Source organism: Natrix helvetica (assembly GCF_964273705.1).
Source record: "Natrix helvetica genome assembly, chromosome: W".
In the NCBI taxonomy this organism is placed as follows: Eukaryota; Metazoa; Chordata; class Lepidosauria; order Squamata; family Natricidae; genus Natrix; species Natrix helvetica.
Window position 1 is genome coordinate 53,806,365 of NC_138555.1, and position 18,462 is coordinate 53,824,826.

The 18,462-nt window shown below is 46.5% G+C and overlaps 1 protein-coding gene across 1 annotated transcript; it reads right to left on the reverse strand.

The window, feature by feature from the left end:
* Nucleotides 1-274: 274 nt before the first annotated feature.
* LOC309400496 (endoplasmic reticulum membrane sensor NFE2L1-like) lies at nucleotides 275-18,202 on the reverse strand. The gene is made up of 4 exons (XM_081969024.1): nucleotides 17,771-18,202; nucleotides 8,501-8,590; nucleotides 7,422-7,583; nucleotides 275-3,833 (listed from the first exon to the last, which is right to left on the reverse strand). Exons 1-4 carry the CDS (start codon nucleotides 18,095-18,097, stop codon nucleotides 2,553-2,555), a joined length of 1,860 nt encoding a protein of 619 aa, XP_081825150.1. The 5' UTR covers nucleotides 18,098-18,202; the 3' UTR covers nucleotides 275-2,552.
* Between the last annotated feature and the right edge of the window lie 260 nt (nucleotides 18,203-18,462).

The following is an 18,462-nucleotide window of genomic DNA, read 5'->3' on the forward strand; positions in this document are numbered from 1 at the left end:
AAAATTGGCAGTTGGGATCTAGAATATCTACAGAGTGTTAAAAATTGGAGAAGAAAGTAACACACATGCAGCATATCCTTGGATGCAGTACTCCAGGGTCAATGTTAGCTTTCTTTTTAAAAAGTGTACACTATATATACTGTTATCACAGCTAATAGCCATTTGTGTATTCATTGTGACAATGTCTTTAAGGCAGCAGAGTTCCAGAAGAGTAATCAGAGCAATGCTATAAACATATAGTGGGTTTAGTCCTGGGTAAAGAAGACAAAACCAATTTTCAAATAGTGAATAAGCCATTTTATTTTTGTCCTGTGCTCACATTCTCTCGCTTTCTCAACAGATCATAGAAACCATTCAAAATAAAACCTCACAAATAAGTTAACATATGCACACAACAGGGCTCCATCCTACACATCCAACAACTAGTTACAGCTCCAATACATTTTTTGCTTCAAGTTTTGTGCTGTTCATTCCAAAAGCAGGCGAAATGAAGACTCTATAAATTCTTCTTATCCACTCATGTTTTTCCTGGAAAAGGTCAAAGCAAAAAATAACACGTTTGCAAACATTGCTTTATACCAGGGGTGTCAAACTCACGTCGTCACGGCATTGCATGACGTATCAGGACTTTCCCCTTCGCTAAACTAGGCATGGCTGTGGCCAGCACATGACACATCTGGCCTGCAGGCCGGGAGTTTGACAGCCCTGCTTTATACCAATTAATGCATAATATCTCTACAATCCTCCAGAGGATGCCCATTTCAGTGTTATGCCCTCATACATCATCACGTACACAGGACTGAGTGTCTGGGAAATACCAAAAGGCATTTTAGCTCTACAGTTGCTGATCAAGTCAGTAATACTCCCAGCTGTACTTCAGGGATGGCCTCAGAGCTTGAGGCTAGCTGTGTTCAAGGCACTATCCTCATCCTTCACCTTATTTTTTTTCAATGGGAAGAGGGAAGTTGGAATGACACCCAAGGACAGAAGGGAAGCCAGCTGTGGAATCAGTTAACACATTGAGTCTTTATGGCAGAAAGAACCTTCAGTAGCTTTGATCTTCAGGGGAAGTACCACCCTTCTTTCCGACATGCATACTCTTGAGTTCATTCTACAGCACTGCAGGGGAGGGGAAGCAACACAGGAACACAAACCATAATAAAAATCAAACTGCCCATTCAAAAAAAGACTTGCTGTAGATGGCTCTCAACACAAGCATGCCCACTTAACAGAAGCAAAACCAGCTGTGCTATAGACCAAATGGTGATGGTCAGATGCCTTGCAGATTCTAGATCTACGGCGTTGGCCAGTGGTGGGTTCCTAATGGTTCGGCCCGGTTCGACCGAACTGTTAGCGCTGACTGCAAGCCAAGAGCGAACTGGTTCTCTATCTGTGAAAGTGGGCCTGCCCGCCCACGGGTTATACTGACCTTTATTTCTGCTTCTGAAGCCCAGCTGATCAGTGGCGGCAGATTGAATTGCTGCTCCTCAGCTGGTGTCTCTGCTCCTTGTTTGCAATGCGGAAGTTCAATTTTTGCTAAACTGCACACGCCTGGCCTGCACACAAGTTAAGTGAAAGCGCACATGCACAGCGCGTGTGAAACAAACCGGTTGTGCAGCCGGTAGGAACCCACCCCTGCCTTTAGCCCTATAGTTCCCTTCACCCAAAGCAGTCTCTCTAAGCCAATCAATGGGATACTAAATTGATGACCAGCTTTGTGGTATGCAATTTTACCATGCAGCATCATGTTGTAATGCATCTTGATAGTGGCCCAGAATTAATGCAGGCTCCTCTGTGGGCAAGGGACATCTTTAACAAAGTTTTCAATTGAGGGGATGGATAAAGATACATTAGAATAGTAATTCTATTAACCCTTTGCAATCCTACCCTGCCAAACATTTATGATAAATGCTGACGTTCAAACTGGCAGTACGTATAAATTCCTTGAATGGAAAACACTTTCAGCTTGAGGGAAAATGTTTTTCTTCTCTCCTAAGTACAATCAATTTTCTGTGCTCCCTCTGTAGTTACGTACATACAGATGTACAAAGAGATCATGGCTAAGTATTAAGCTTTAGGCATGGTTTTGAGCTGAATCAAACTAGTTAAAAAATCCAACCAACTACCTGAAATACCCAAGACTTGGAAAGTCAAAGAAAAAAAAATACTTTTAGATCTCCTCAATCCATCCATTTCACATTTCTTCCTTTACAAAAAAAAGACATTTAAACAATTCAAATTTTCTACCCTCTACTGAGATTTCCCCCCTCCTACACACACATTATGCCAGGTAATTCACTCTCATGTTCAATTGGTTTGAGGCTTCTCGAAGCACAGGTCTTTCCCAACATGTTTTGCCATTCCACCACTAAAGACTTGTAGCCCCCCTACCCAGCAGTCTGCTCCTATACATTGGCTGGAAGCTAGCATGGTTTGAGAAGGTATATTAGATAAGAAGGGATGAATGTTCCTCCAAATTCTTCTGGGCTCAGCCCTTCTTCAGGTTGCAGATTCAGCAAGTTTTATGCTTTCCAAATGATATCCATCATCTTTCACTTCCTCCTGTCTTTTTGTTTCTTCTCTTGACACCACCCCTGCTGTTCAGCCAAGGAACGTGATATTAGAATAACGCTGCCATCACTGGCATGCTGTAGAATATACTGGTTTGGGGAATAGGGCTGGCCATTCTCATCACGCAGATGGCCGAATACCTCCTGGTAGAGGGTCTGCATTTTTTGCTTCATCTGGTGGATGGACCTGAGAAATTCAACCTTCTCCCTGAGCAGCTTTGATTTGTCTCTCTGCAAATCATCTACATCCCGCTCCAGATTGAGTATAGTGTCCAGCTTTCTCTTACGACAATTCTGGGCTGCCATCTTATTTTTACCCCTTCTGCGAATGTCACGGATTAGACTCAGCTGTGCTTCACTCAACTGATACTTGGACAGGAGTTCACTGAATTCCTCTACTGGCAAACTGATGATCTTTTCATTGGGAAAAGGAATCTTCATGGCTCGGGCTCTATATTCATCTCTGCTCATCTGCTTATCTATAAAATCTGCTTGCTTCTCTTTAGAACTCTTCTTTCCCACACTAGCTGGCTGGGACTCATCAGTGTCTAAGGTCCTAGGGGCCATGTTGTATGTGTGATTGTGACCCACATGCTTATGATAAGGCAGGTACTGCAACTGAGGAGGATTTTGGTAGCTCATCCGACAGAACTTGCTATATTCTGGCTGATACCCAACAGCTCCTGCATTTTCAAAGTCCACATTTTCAGTATCAGAACTGTAGCCTACAGCTCCTTCCTCAGAAAAGGAGGAAGAGGATGATGCTTCTGAGCTGCTGAGAGAAGCAGGACTGTGACTTGAATCCAGGGAGAGCCCAGAGTCTGAATCAAATTCTTCCAAGCAGGATGCCTGCACTGGGTTGAAGCCTTCTTCAATAGCCAAATCCATTAAACTAATCTCATCTAGCATGGCTTCATCCAGGAGCCCTCCAAGAGGATCTGGGAGTTCAGACCCAGATGTTTCAGTTACAGTGCAGTTTAACTGGGGAGGAAAAAAGATCCCACTTAGGTTGGTAGAGCCAAAAGTGTTGAAGCCAGTGGAGTTATCAGGAACCAGTTGCAACAAAGCTGAGCCACCAGCCACTGAGGGACTTTCACTTTCAGAGTTGAACAGGGAAGGGAAGTCTTGTGTGCAGCCAACTAGCGATGCCTGATGCAGCCTGACATTCTGGTTAATAGGGGTGGATGGAGCAAGGCTGTAGTTGGCTGTCAGAAGGTTTCCACTTGAGCTGTTATATAGAGTTGTGCTATTCACCTCCATGCTCTGCAAAGGAAAGAGTGACTTTTTAGATTCTGCAGTTCTCAATATTGCCCAATTCAACCAACTTAAAAAATAAGAGTCCAAGGAAAAGAGTAAAAATGAATTATACTTCTACTAGCAGAATGAATACCATTGGAGGATCACATTTACCTCTTCTGCTTTTACAAGCCTTAACTCACATAAAATCTGATCCAGTGGACCCTCCAATCCTCCAGAGCAGATAGGAGGCATAGAAGGTAGTATGGGGAGTATACTGGCCTTCATCCCGAACTTAGTATCTTGTATTCTGGGCACATTGGCCTGGAAACATATACATTAAAATTTATGGTAGTCTCCTCATCCACTTAGATCAGGGGTGTCCAAACTTGGCAACTTTAAGACTTGTGGACTTCAACTCCCAGAATTCCCCAGCCAGCTGGCTGGGGAATTCTGGGAGTTGAAGTCCACAAGTCTTAAAGTTGCCAAGTTTGGACACCCCTGACTTAGATGGACAAAAAATTCAGATATGGGGTTCACTATAAACAAATCAGAAATTAAATACCTTGTTTTTAGATAACAATCTTATTAGTTACGGTCCTCTAACCATCAGGAAAGCATCTAGAAAGACCTATTGTTTTCCCTCAAGGCTATTTTCTACATAAAAATGTATTTTTATGTACCCAATTCTCCCCTCCGGCCACCAACCTGTTGGCAAAATAAAAAAGCAGGAGGTGGGTAAGTTACCTGTTATATAAGGTAAGGGAAACACTATGACAGGGAGGGGTACAGACATGTTGCACAGTTGTGCATATGAAAACAATTCTCCCCAGGTTGCACAGATTAGAATCCTGAGGATTGTTTTTAATAATAATAATAATAATAATAAATTTGGATTTATTAGCCGCTCCCTTTCCAGGCAGGACTCGGGGCGGCGTACACTAGGACATATATAAACATACATATATACAAAGACATACATGCACGGAGGAGGTAATAGAACAACATTTAGACAATTAAAACCATTAACATACCCCAATAATAAAAACCCAATATACAATAAAAATTTAAAATTTAAAAAAGACAGTCAGGAGGAATATGAAAAATTACGGTTGAGCCAGGCCAGATAATTGAAAGAGGTGGGTCTTCAACTGTACACGGAAGGAGCGGAGATCGGAAATAATCCTGATGTCACGGGGGAGGTCATTCCACAGGGCTGGGCCCATCACAGAGAAGGCTCTGCTCCTGGGTGTCGCCCCCCGACACTGTTTGGCGGACGGCACCCGGAGAAGTCCCTCTCTGTGTGAGCGAATTGGTCGTAGGAATGTGTGGGGCAGGATGCGATCCTGCATGTAACTAGGTCCTGTGCCATGAAGCGCTTTAAAGATCATAATCAAAACCTTGAAACGCACTCGGTAGACCACAGGAAGCCAGTGCAGCTCGCGCAGGAGAGGTGTTACAGGGGAGTATCTAGTCCTCCCCATAATCACCCGCGCGGCCGCGTTCTGGACCAACTGTAGTCTCCGAGTGCATCTCAAGGGAAGCCCCATGTAGAGAGCATTGCAGTAGTCCAGGCGAGACGTCACTAGCGCATGGGTGACTGTGCGTAGGGCATCCCGGTCCAATAAGGGGCGCAATTGGCGCATCAGGCGGACCTGATGGAACGCCCCCCTCGCCACGGCTGTTACATGGTCATCCATGGACAGCCGGGCATCTAGGAGGATGCCCAAATTGCGCACCTGTTCCATGGGGGCTAGTTGCACTCCCCCAATGGCCAGAGATGGAAACACCTGGTTGAACCGGGGGGCCGGAAGCCACAGCCACTCCGTCTTGGAAGGGTTGAGTTTTAGTCGGTTGCCATCCATCCAGACCCGTACGGCCTCCAAACACCGGGACATCATTTCGACGGCCTCATTGGGGTGGTTCGGGGTGGAAATGTATAGCTGAGTATCATCAGCATACAGATGATATCCCACCCCAAAACCACGGATGATCTCGCCCAGCGGTTTCATGTATGTGTTGAACAGGAGAGGCGAGAGCACCGATCCCTGTGGCACTCCACATGTGAGTGACCTCCGGGTCGAACTCTGCTCCCCTGCCAACACACGTTGCGTCCGGTCAGAGAGGTAGGAGCCAAACCACCGTAAAACGGTGCCCCTGACTCCCAGCCCCTCTAGCCGGTGCAACAGGATACCATGGTCGATGGTATCGAACGCCGCCGAGAGATCTAATAGGACCAGGATAGAGGAACAACCCCTATCTCTGGCCCTCCAGAGATCATCAACCAATGCGACCAAGGCCGTCTCCGTGCTGTGCCCGGGTCGGAAGCCGGACTGGCGCGGGTCTAGATAATCATTTTCCTCCAGGTGACGTGGGAACTGCTGTGCCACCACACTCTCTACAACCTTCGCTAAAAAAGGAAGGTTGGAGACAGGACGATAATTGACTAGGTCCGTTGGGTCCAGGGAAGGCTTCTTGAGCAGGGGCCTCACCACCGCCTCTTTCAAGGCGGCCGGTAGAGACCCCTCACCCAACGAGGCGTTCACTAGGCCCAGGAGCCAGTCGCGCGTAACCTCCCAGGATGCCAGTACAAGCCAGGAGGGACACGGGTCCAATAAACATGTGGTGGGTCGCAGACGTCCACGCAACCTGTCCAAATCCTCGATGGCAACCGAGTCAAACTCCTCCCAAAGCGGTCCCTCAAGACTCGCCACGGGCGTCTCTACTGGACCACTGAAAGGGGCCCATCCCATCCGGATTTGAGCGACTTTGTCCTGTAGATATTTCCCAAACTCCTCTGCTCTGCCCTGTAAAGGGGCTTCCCGCGGTCTCTCAAACAAGAGGGAGCGAGTCACCCGAAACAGGGCGGCAGGGCGGTTATCTGCGGACGCAATAAGAGTGGCACAATGTTGACGTTTGGCCGCTCTTAATGCCACAAGGTACGTCCTCAAATAGGCTCGTGCCTGTGCTCGGTCAAATTCGGAACGGGAGGATCTCCAACGACTCTCTAGGCGTCTCTTGTGGCGTTTCATCACCCTTAGCTCCTCAGTAAACCAAGGGGCCAGGGTGGTTCGTTCCCCTCTAGCAAGTGGTTTAGGTGTTCTCTGATTTACTATCTTGCTGGTAATCATTTGGTGCCACACATTTTTCTGATTTTGAGGAGTACATTCAACATGATGGTTTTAGGGAAGTTCCAACTCTACAGATTTTTTGCATTTGTCCCTTTGTAATTAATGTTCCATTCTATACTACTACCAAGTGCTACAGGAAAAAAAGTCCTAACAGGAGTAAAGATACTGCTCTACATTACAGATACTGTCACAAAGAAGAGGGGGTCAACCTATTCTCCAAAACACCTGAAGGCAGGACAAGAAGAAATATATGGAAACTAATCAAGGAGAGAAGCAACCTAGAACTAAGGAGAAATTTCCTGACAATTAAAACAAAGTGGAACAATTTGCCTCCAGAAGACACTTCTAGGACTAAAAATATGAGTTGTATGAAACTGATGAAAGCAGGACAAAGAGGAATACTAAATCCAGCAAGCATAGGAGATTGTCCTATAGGTACTGGTCCTGGAAAAAGCAACCACTGGAGAAACCTGTCTTTCCTCACCTGTGTTTCCATGATAGACATGAGGTCCTGCCACTGTTGCTCCAGATCAAAGGGCAACTCTGCCTCTGTCAAAAGGGGAGACAGGACCCCATCTGAAATGACAGAAGGGCCACTCTCATTTGGCTGAGAGTCAGTTAGGCTGGGAACATCTGCAGCTGGAAACTAAAACAAAACAGATCAGGGTAAATTAATGGTGTCTAGGTGGCATGAAAACAGTAATAAATCATTTTTTCTTTCCTTTCAGTGTATGAACTTTAGAGGTTCTTAAGCTTTTGCCACATGCTATGGCAGTCCATCCTCTTTCCCAAGGTTTATTATTTACTTAAATGTATTTCACACATTATAAATACATGAATAGATATTCCTTCACAGAAATCTTGTGAATAGGTTGGAATAAAAGGTAATGATTAGCCAAGAGGCTCCTAGAGAACCTCATGAAAGAGTGGGAATAAGTGAGATTCACTCTGTATTGTATTACTCTCCCTGACTCTACACTAGGATAAGAGCAAAGAGGGAGGGGGATTCAATTGCAATACTGGCACTGTAAAACGGACAAGGCACTGGGCTTTGTGGGTGAGTAAATCCCTGGGTAATTCAGAACATTGCCTTCTACTCAAAGCATAGCACAGTTCTCCATTTCACAAGGTTGTTGCAAGGACATGAGATGGAGACTAATAACATATCCAACACACCTTTCTCCTCCTATTTTCCCCACAACAACATATCTGTGAAGTGAGTTGGGCTGAGAGAGAGTGACTGACCCAAAGTCACCCAAACTGGCCTTCATGGCTACAGCAGGACCTGAACTCACAGTCTCCCACTTTCTAGCCTGGTGCCTTAACCACTAGACCAAACTGGCTATTGCTAGACTGAAATTGTCAGTGGAACTGGCAAATGGAGTGAACACCAAGCTTGCTTTCTCTAACCTGATGCCCTCCAGATGTGTCAGACCCCAGCTACCACAATTCCAATTACCATTGTTGCGGACTGAAAATTACTGGAGTTGCAGTTTAATATATCTGGAAGGCATAGCAGTGCAGTAGGGAACTAAACTGATCATCAAGTGTGAAAACATATACCTCGGAATTTTCCCCAAAGGGAAATGTAGCCTCTAGCAGTCTAAGGCACTCCTTCAAAGACAAGGCTGTCTGATCCTCAACCCCAGGCACCTAGAAGGAAAAATAATTGTTGTTTTACTGCCACTGGGCCAGACCATGAAGATATTCCTGTGGTTTTCTAATATTCAATACTTATGTTCTTGTTCTTTTTTCCTGATCTCAAAAGAAGATTGCTATATGACCCACCTTAATATAACAAAAATAACCTAAAATAGGAATAGGGTGGCCCATGTTTTGGTAGCTAAGAGCTGACCTTTAACATGTTTTTTTGTATCAGGGGCTGCAATGGGTAGAGTGATGATACCAAATGAATACCCACCCACCCACCCAAAAAAAGGATTTTCTGCAGCTTTTGTTTTGGGGGAATTGCGGGGGTGGTGGTAAATGTGGCTTAACTTTGTTATGTCTTGGAGAAGCCAGAAGCGTTGCAGCGAGGCCGGCTGGGATAAAGCAGGCTCTGCCGAGCCTCGAGGAAATCCAGCCGGACAAACTGCTGTCGGGAGGTCTTCGGACTGAAACCTGTCCTGGAGGGATAGGGGAGAAGAAGGGATGGCTCAGATGACCTAGAGCTGTGATGGCGAACCTATGGCACATGTGCCACAGGTAGCACACGGAGCCATATCTGAGGGCACGCGTGCCACCTATGTCAGCTCCAGTGCACATGTGCACGCTGGCCAGCTGATTTTTGGCATTCAGGAGCCTGGGGAGGGTGAAAAATGGGCCCAACGGACCTACCAGAAGTTCGGAAACGAACTTCAGTTGGGCCCATTTTTTGCCATTCACAGGCTCCGGAGGCTTTTCTGAAGCCTGGGGAGGGCGAAAAACAGCCCAACAGGCCTGCCGGAAGTCTGGAGGCTTCAGTGAGGCCTGCATGCATGCACAAGGGGAGCTCGGGGGTTGTGCGCACATGCGTGGGGGGAGGGCATTGCATTAAGGGTGTGGGCACTTTGAAAGAAAAGGAGAAAAAAAGTGAGAGTTGCAGCAGCAGTGTGACCTTGGATTGAGGAAGAGATTTTGAAACTGTGAGGATTGTTAAGGAGTAGCTGTCTTTGCACCATTGTTTTGACTGCAACTATCTACAGCTGTGAAAGAGAAAGGAAACTTTAACTTGGACTGGACTGGACTAATTTTAAAGTTGAGCAACAGAATCTGAAAGATCCTAAATTTCCAATTAAATGTGGTATTACCCAAAAATTTAAAAATCTGTTAAAATAGTTAAACTTGCATAATGGAGATTTGAATGTATGATGAATTTTTTGTGATGCTGAAAAGCGCACGTGAAACGTTAATTGGTAAAGAAAACCCAGGAAATCAAAGGGAACATCCAGAACAAGAAATAGGAGAAGAGGGAGTAAAAGAGGGGACAAATGAGTTACAGGAGGATAAGGTGGGAAAAAGAAGAATTGAAAATAAAATGCAGATAGAAGATTTCACTGGGATTTACAGTTACAAAGAAAAAGTAGACAAAGGGGGATATCTCCCAAGAAGAAACCACAAAAGATACATTAACCACAAAAATAGGGAAAAGAAAAAGAAGTAGTTAGGGGAAAGGGGGAGAAGAAGGAAAAGAATTAAAACTGAGATTTTTGAAAGCCCAAGAGAAAATAGTTAAAAGAGGAAGAAAGGTGAAAAGAGTTACATTAATAGACTAAAGAGAATAGTAGTAAGATTGTCATGGTTATGTAACTAATTAAGAAATAAATGATAGTAAAATGTGAAAGAAATGTTCTCTATGCTTAAATTGAATTAGAGGATGTATGCTGTTTATAGCAAAATATACCAATGGAAAAAATAAGAAATGAAAATTTGGTGTAACTTTGAAGGGGCAATTGAAGATATTGTTTATGTATTAAGAAAAAATAACTATAAAGATGAAAAATAATGGAAGAGAAGGAATGTTGGTCCTACCTGAACGTTCTTCTCAGTGTGGCGCAGGACGGTCCAGAAGTGGGTTGTTACATCTTCATCTGCCCAGAGACTGAGTCATAGTTGAAGCCACGCCTCCAGTCCTCTTCTGCTTGGCTCCAATTCCGATGAAGACATAGCTTCAACCTACAGAACAAGAGAAGAGCAGCCCCTACCCCGCAGGTCACCCAGCCCAGTGGACTACGGACCTGACTGACAGGGAGGGATCTGGACCATCCTGTGCCACGTTGAGAAGAACGTTCAGGTAGGACCAACGTCCCTTCTCCAGCTGATGGCGCAGGATGTTCCAGAAGTGGGACATACCAAAGCAGCAGTCCTTAGGGTGAAGAACTTACTGGTCCATAGTTTCTGATGGTGTATCGCACTCTTTGAAGCACCCTTCGGCAGAAGGATGCCGTGGTGGATGCAAACACATCCAACCTATAGTGCTTTATGAATGGCGATGGAGATGCCTATATAGCTGCCCTGCAAATGTCCCCAATTGGGGCCTGAGTATTCCATGCTGTCATAGTGGCAGCGCTTCTAGTCGAGTGTGCTGTGATCCCCTGATGCACAGGTTTACCCTGAGCCTCATAAGCCCGTGCGATGCACGCTCTCAGCCAACGTACTATGGTGGAAGGTGAAACCCTAGAACCCACTGCAGAAGGCTGAAATGAAACAAATAAAGCTTCCGTTTTCCGAGAAGGAGCTGTTCGCTTAATATATATAAGGAGAGCCCTCCGGACATCCAATTTATGCCAAGACATCTCCCTCTCATGAGAAGGATTGGGGTAAAAGTCCGGGAGAACAATCTCCTGAGCCCTACGAAAGTATGAGTTAACCTTAGGAATGAAGGTGGGGTCTAATCTCAGCACCACAGTGTTGGGATGAAACGCACAGAGGTCTTCCCTCACTGAGAGAGCTCCTAGCTCTGAAATGCACCTTGCAGACGTGATGGCTACCAAAAAGGCAACTTTGAGAGAGAGACACTGCAAGGAAGCAGTCCTCAATGGCTCAAAAGGATCTTTAAGAAGAGCCAAGAGGACTGTAGTCAGATCCCATGATGGGAATCTGTGAACCACCGGTGGCCTAAGGTTAGCCGCCCCCCGGATGAACCTTTTAATAACTGGATGCCAGCCGAGGTTCTCCCTGCTGTCCAGCAACAGGATGGTGGACAATGCCACCACCTGCCTGCAGAGTGTGTTATGAGACAGGCCCTTATCCAGGCCATCCTGGAGAAATTCCAGGATGTGAGGGAGAGACGGCCCTTTAGGGTCCATGTTTTCTGTGTGACACCACTTGCAGAAAGCCGACCACATGGCATTGTATATCCTAGCCGTGGAGGGCCATCTAGATGCCACAATGGTCCTTATCACACTTGAGGATAAGTTAGCTTTCCTCAGGAGTTGCCTCTCAAACAGCAGGTGGTCAACTGGAGCCACTGAGGCTCCGGATGGACCAGCACCCCCTGGCGTAGAGAGATCCTCTTCTGAGGAATCCTCCATGGTTTGGCAATGGACAGACCTACTAGGTCCAGAAACCAAGGTCTGGGAGGCTAGTAAGGGGTGATCAGGATGACCTCCGCCCTCTCTGACACTATCTTTCCCAACACCCCTGGAATTAGAGGAAGGGGAGGGAACGTGTTTAAGCAATCCCTGGGGCCACTGGCTGCGTAGGGCACTACTCCCCTCCGTTCCCGGAGTCGGGAACTGAGTGAAAAACCTGGGAAGCTGGGCGTTCTCCGGGGTTGTGAAGAGGTCCACCTCTGGCAACCCGAACTTTTGGCAAATCTCCCCGAACAGTTCTGGATCCAGCTGCCATTCTGTCTAGTCCACCATGGCCCGGCTGAGCCAGTCTGCCTGGTGATTCACCTCCCTGGAGATGTGCTGTGCCTTGATGGATAACAGGTACTGCTCTGCCCAGTGGCCCAGCCTCTGAGACTCTTCCCAGAGAGCCTTGGAATGCGTCCCACCCTGTCTGTTCACATGCGCCTTTGCGGCCACATTGTCCATCAGCAGCAGGACATGATGGTTTTCTACAAGAGTCTGAAATTGGCAAAGCGCCAGATGACCTGCCCATAGCTCCAACCAATTGATATTATGTTGAAGGTCTGCATGGGACCAGTGGCCCTGGGCCAGGTGAGTATCAAGGATGGCACCCCATCCATACAGACTCATATCAGTGGTCAATGTGCGTCTCTGCAGTTCCTTGAACACGCACCCTGTATACAACGCTGGGGATGCCCACAACTTCAGGGAGAGTCACACTTGCAGAGAAATTTTGACAAAAGCACAGGAGGCGCTACGCTTGCTCCTCTGGTAAGGAAGAAGGAACCATTGTAGCATCCTAGCATGAAGTCTTGCCCAAGGGACAAGGTCTATACAAGAGATCATCTTCCCTAACAACTTTGACAGGGTGACTATGGGAACACGCCTCTCCCTCTGAACCTGACGAACCAGTTTTACTAGGCTGTCCCTGCGTTCCTGAGAGAGGAATACCATTCCAGTGGCAGTGTCGATAACTGCCCCCAGATGTAGTAACTTAATAGTGGGGGTCAGATGGCTCTTCTCAAAGTTAACTGAGAAGCCATACATCTGCAGGGTGTCAATAGTCAGGTGGAGGTCCTGAAGAGACCGAGCCGGGGAATCTGCCTGGATGAGAATGTCATCCAGGTAACATTGAAGTCTAACTGGAACGGATCTGAGATAGGCCTCCAGGGCCACCAGTACCTTAGTAAAGGTCCTGGGGGCCGATGCTAACCCAAAAGGAAGAGCCCTGTACTGGTAGTGAATACCAGCGTAAGAAAACCGAAGGAACTGCCTATGTTGGTGAAGGATCATTATATGTAAGTAAACCTCCGTTATATCTATGGAGGCCAGGAAACCACCATCCCGGAGACCCCGAAGGATGGAGCGAAGAGAAGACATCTTAAATCTTTTATATACTAAATAGCAATTCAATCTTTTAAGATCCAAAATCGTTCCGTTCCCCACCCCCCCAAGACTTCGGAACCACAAAGAGGTTGGAGTAAACCCCCTTGCCCTTCTCATCCTGAGGAACCAACTCTATAGTTTGGATCTCCACCAAGTGTGCAATGGCTAGATGCATCAATTTCCTCTTTTGCTCACATTTGGAGGATGTGAAGGTTTGGAAGAAGTTCAGGGATGTGGAAAGGAATTCAAATTGAAGGCCAAATCTGACTGTATTTAAGACCCAAAGGTCAGAAGTAATATTCTCCCACAGGTCAGCAAACAACGTTAAGCAACTGCCTATAGGAGCTTCTGAAGCCAAATCATTTGTTTCTGCGGAAAGGGCGTCCGCTTGCCCCTTGAAAGGGCCTAGTTTGTGGCTGGAACCGTGGCTTGTCCCGGAAAGAAGACCTATCTTGGGCCCTGTCCTGGCGAGGCTGAAACCCCCTGTCTTGGTACTGATAATCACTATCTGAACCCCAAAAGTTAGGCCTACATGTGTAAGGTGTAAAACGATGTTCCTGACGTTTAGCCGTGGTAGGCAAAACCTTACGTTTATTCTTATCCTCAATAAGAATCAGGTCCAAGGTTTCACCAAACAGGTTCTTCCCCGTGTATGGGGCTGCAGCCAATCGGCACTTCGACTTGGCGTCCGCCTGCCAGTTTCGGAGCTACAGCATCCTCCTAGCTGAAACAGAGGAAGAAAGAGCCCTGGAGGCAAATTTAGCAGCGTTCAAAGTAGCGTCCGCCGAAAACTGGGTGGCAGCGATGACCTTGCTGATATCTTGCAGTAAGCATACAACATGCGAAGTGACCCTTTCCTGCATCTGTTGAAGCCACAACGTCATGCGGTTGAAGAAGGATGCGGAAGAAGTGGCCTTAATCACCCATGTCGCAGCCTGAAATGTCTTATGTAAAGTCAGTTCAGTCCTCTTATCCTCCGCCTTCAAGTTGTCTGCTATATTGCCGGCGACCAGGGAAGACGGAGACGCCAAGACTGCCAAAGGAGCATCCACCACTGGAACCTGCAAGGCTTGGGAAAAATCAGATTCCATATTATAGAAATATCGTTCCCACCTGGGGTTGGGAAGGTACCTGGCTTCGCCCATTGTTTTTGGACTACATCCAGGAACAATTTAGGTGCTGGAATCTCCTCCTTTTTTGCAGCAGGTTCAGCGAACAGGCCACTTTTGCTAGAGCCTTTATTGGACGTCGAGGCCTCGACTGTCTGCTCCGCTTCCATTCCCAGATCTGCCGTGCTCCTGGCCTTGAATAGCAAGGAACATAACAAGGCCAGGGAAACAGGCCCAAAAACGCAGGAAAATGCAGTGAGGGGGACACGGCCCTCTACGATCTGCTAGCGTGAGTAGGCAGTGCCTGTGCAGTCTGGCGTCAATCAGCCATAATCTCTAAATCTGCCTGAGACTGATGCTGCTGAAGACCTGAAGCTATGCCATGAGATATGGCCCGATGAATAAGATATTGAATGTTATCAGGAAGATCACCAAATTCATCTTCCACATGGCTGGGGCCCAGCCTAGGTGCCAGTCTTTGTTTCTGCGCTGGTCTTGTAGCAGGCTCTAAGCATGCAAAAGGATGACCAGCTTCCTCCTCCCCTTCTATAGCTGAAAGAGGAAGGGAAATAGAACTAGCCCTCGGAGAAACTGAAAGCCTGGGAGGAGAGGGAGAGGTGGAGAGTTGAACCGCCTTCAAGGAAGATGGGGACCGTGGCAGAGGCAAGGAAACACTGTCTCCGCTGCTAAGCCTGGCATGCTCTGCTCTACCCTCAGGTTGGGCCTTGCCCTGCTGTTTACTGACTTCCTGTCCCAGGGAAGCCTTGGGGGTTCGCTGAGCCGAGGATGCCTTCTTCTTCTTATGGCCTGCTTGTGCCTTCTTTGAAGAAGAAGATGAGGCAGCCTTAGAGGGGCCTTCAGGCCTAGCAGAGGAATCTGCCATCGTGCTCCACACACACTTGCAGGTACTCACAATACTGTCACTCAAGACGATGCAGGAGAAAACGGCCTGGCAACTGTTCCACCCGGCTCCATGCGACCGTTCAAGGTAAGCCAACAGCCCCAAATGAACTGTGCTGTTTCGACGATGACAAAAATGGCCGCCGCCCTCGTGACCAAAGAACAAAATGGCCACTGCCTCGTGGCTCCAACAAAATGGCCACCGCCTCATGGCTTCGACAAAATAGCCGCCCCCAGGGCCCCCAGTGAGACCGACGAGATGGCGCCCGGCAAAGCCGATCGTTGCTGCTGCCCCTGAACAAGATGGCGCCCAGAGTGCCCGGCCCCACCGATCACAGCCGCTGCCTCCCAAAGTCACAGACGCTCTTCCGATGCATCCACGCTCTCCTCAGCGCTGCCGACGATCCAACCCAGCCGCTGATCCCCAGCAGCAACTTTGGATCACACAGGTCGGCCGCATGAAAAAACAAGCCATGTTGCGCCGAACACAAAAAAAAACCTATCTGAGCCCCAAACTCCAGAGCTGTTAGCAGCACTTCCTCCTGACACAGGGGAGCTATTCCAAATTGTAAAATTGAAATCAATTTAGACCAAAACCAATTGGGAATTTACAAAATCAATTTGAATTGTTTTGTGAAAGCCAATTGAAGCCAAAATAGAACCAAAAAGGAGAAAAAAAAGCAAACACACTTAAAACTCACAAGCAAAGTTTTTTTACATCTCTCTCAGGCAAAAACTGAGTCAGAATTGGAGCCAAGCAGGAGAGGATAGTTCAAGCGTGGCTTAAACTATGACTCAGTCTCTGGGCAGATAAATATGTAACAACCCACTTCTGGAACGTCCTGCGCCATCAGCTGGAGAATAATTTCACTGAAAGTGAAAACAAAACCATGATGTAAAAAGGACTATGTAATTGAGAGGATGTAAAAGAAAAGACCCGGAGAACTCTTTGTTCCTATAATACGTATACATTTGTAATAAAAAACAAAAAACCTTGAATGAGAAAAAAAAAACCTTTGTTATGTCTCTTTTAGAGTTTACACTTCAGTTTTTAGGTCTTCTGTCTTAAAATGTCAGTGAACTCTACAATCATTTTTGTCATTTATCAAATTTTTAGACCACCCATCTCATTTGCAGAGCAACTATCTGCAATTATAGTCAGAAGGTGCTCTGGATGACAGGAAAAAGAAAGTGGGACCATGTGCAAACCTGTAGCTTAAGGTGTTCCAACCCTGAGTCTAAAATAGTATAATGTGTTCAAACGCAGATATATTTGATCAAAAGGAACATTTGAAAATTAATTATTCTCAAATGGTAATTATTTATTTTATATAATGGGAAGAATTTCAAGTGCCCTGTCCAGTTTGTACTTCATGCTCAAGTACTTGCAGTTCATTCACTCTGACCTCATCTCTCTCATAACCTATCCCACAAAAAAAGAAGCAGCAGCAAAGAAATTGTAGAGAAACTTAAGTGTTACAATTCAAGTTATAACTTCCATTTACTTCTTGGTGTAATACTGGATGCAGCCTACAAACAGTGCAATGTAAAACTGTTCTGAGTACCTGCTTCCCAAAGAACAGTGCTGCTGGGTCCTTAAGTATCAATGGCCCAGAGCCTATTCTAGCCTCCTGAGGGCTGCTCCCTGCCCTGCATGTGAATTATAACCAGAAGATATTGGACAGACTGAGTGTAGCCTCTATTCATAAAGCCACTGAGGCCTAAGTAATGAGGTGCCATCTTTCTATTATCTTCCTAGCCTATTCCAAAAGCTCAGTTTAGCTTAATATGTAAGCACATAAAAACATATAAATAATTCTACATATCAAGAAAACATAAAAATAGTAGCCAAAAAAAATATGGGAGACAGTCTACTTTTCAGAAAAGGGTCTGAACTACAGGTTCCAATCTCCTCTACTGGGCAGTTATGAAGAACAATCTCAGAATGGTAGGAAAGATTTTTCCCCACTAGGGGTGTTTTTACCTGTGCAGGGATGCTCTCTCCTGGTTCGCCATTCACTACCACAGTTCTGTCAGTGATGCTGCCCCCTCTTTTCCTCCATCCATCCCCACATTCCTCCCCGTTATTTGGTTCTTTATCCACATTGTTTTCCTTCTTGCTGTGCCTGTAGTAAAAAATCTCACACCCAGCACCAAGATCACTATCCTGTCTCCACAGGATATCAATTAAATCAATATACTAAAAGAAAAAACAAGGAGAAAGAACCATAACTGTCTCTCTTCCTCAAAAGGACTTTCTCAGGAGGATGACCTCTGCTACAAAACTTCCAGCAAAAATGCCTCCAGCTTCTTTCCCCAAAACACCACTGTAACTTCATCCATTCTGGGATGTAGGCCCCACACCACCATTTGACCTCACTCACCTCTAAGTGCTGCCCTTCATTCTGAATGGGGTGTGGCCCCTTGTCCCCTGATCCTTTTCTCAGCCATCTCTGCTGCCGTGGTGCTCCAGACACCTTCCCCCCACCTACAGCCATCATGCACAGGGAGCTTGCCAAGAGTGGCTCTGCAAAGGGGCTGCTCCAGGGCCCAAACCAGGGACTCCATGGACAGCAACTGAGCTGTCTCCACCTCACTGCCCATGCTATGCAGCAATGTTCTCTGCCCAGGCAGAAGGGAGTCTGCAGTTTTAACTGCTCAGACTGGGTGAGAAAGGGAGGGCCAATTGTCATTCCAGATTGCTGCTCCATAGTGGGCTTGCATCAGCCTGTGGTGCCATTCTATTTGCATAAAGGGGTGGAGATTCTCAATTTCAGCCACCTGATGTAACTTGAGAACTCAGCTTGCCATGCCTGCTATGCCTTGCCTGCTCTCTCAGCTCCAGACAGCAGTCCTTCAAAATGAAAGCAATCACTGTGCTGAATGCACTCTAAAAGAAATATGTGTGCTTATAACGACAAAGCAGTGACCGGGCCTCCTCTACAACAGACTTGAAAGAAGGCTTTGCAAAGCTACCATGCTTTCAACATTTCTCTTCCCTCCAATGCTCTACAATATGAATACAAATAGATCTGTTTGTATTCAATACAAATATATGTTTTGTTCAAAACAAACT

Bases quoted from the DNA above. Each gene is read 5' to 3' on its own strand.
- LOC309400496 (XM_081969024.1), bottom strand. From the start codon at position 18,097: ATGGAGCAGCAATCTGGAATGACAATTGGCCCTCCCTTTCTCACCCAG. The intron at 8,591-17,770 runs GTGAGTGAGGTC...TTTTCCTTCTAG, and splicing joins ATGAAGGGCAGCACTTAGAG to GTGCCTGGGGTTGAGGATCA. The intron at 7,584-8,500 runs GTATATGTTTTC...GTTTTGTTTTAG, and splicing joins CCTTTGGGGAAAATTCCGAG to TTTCCAGCTGCAGATGTTCC.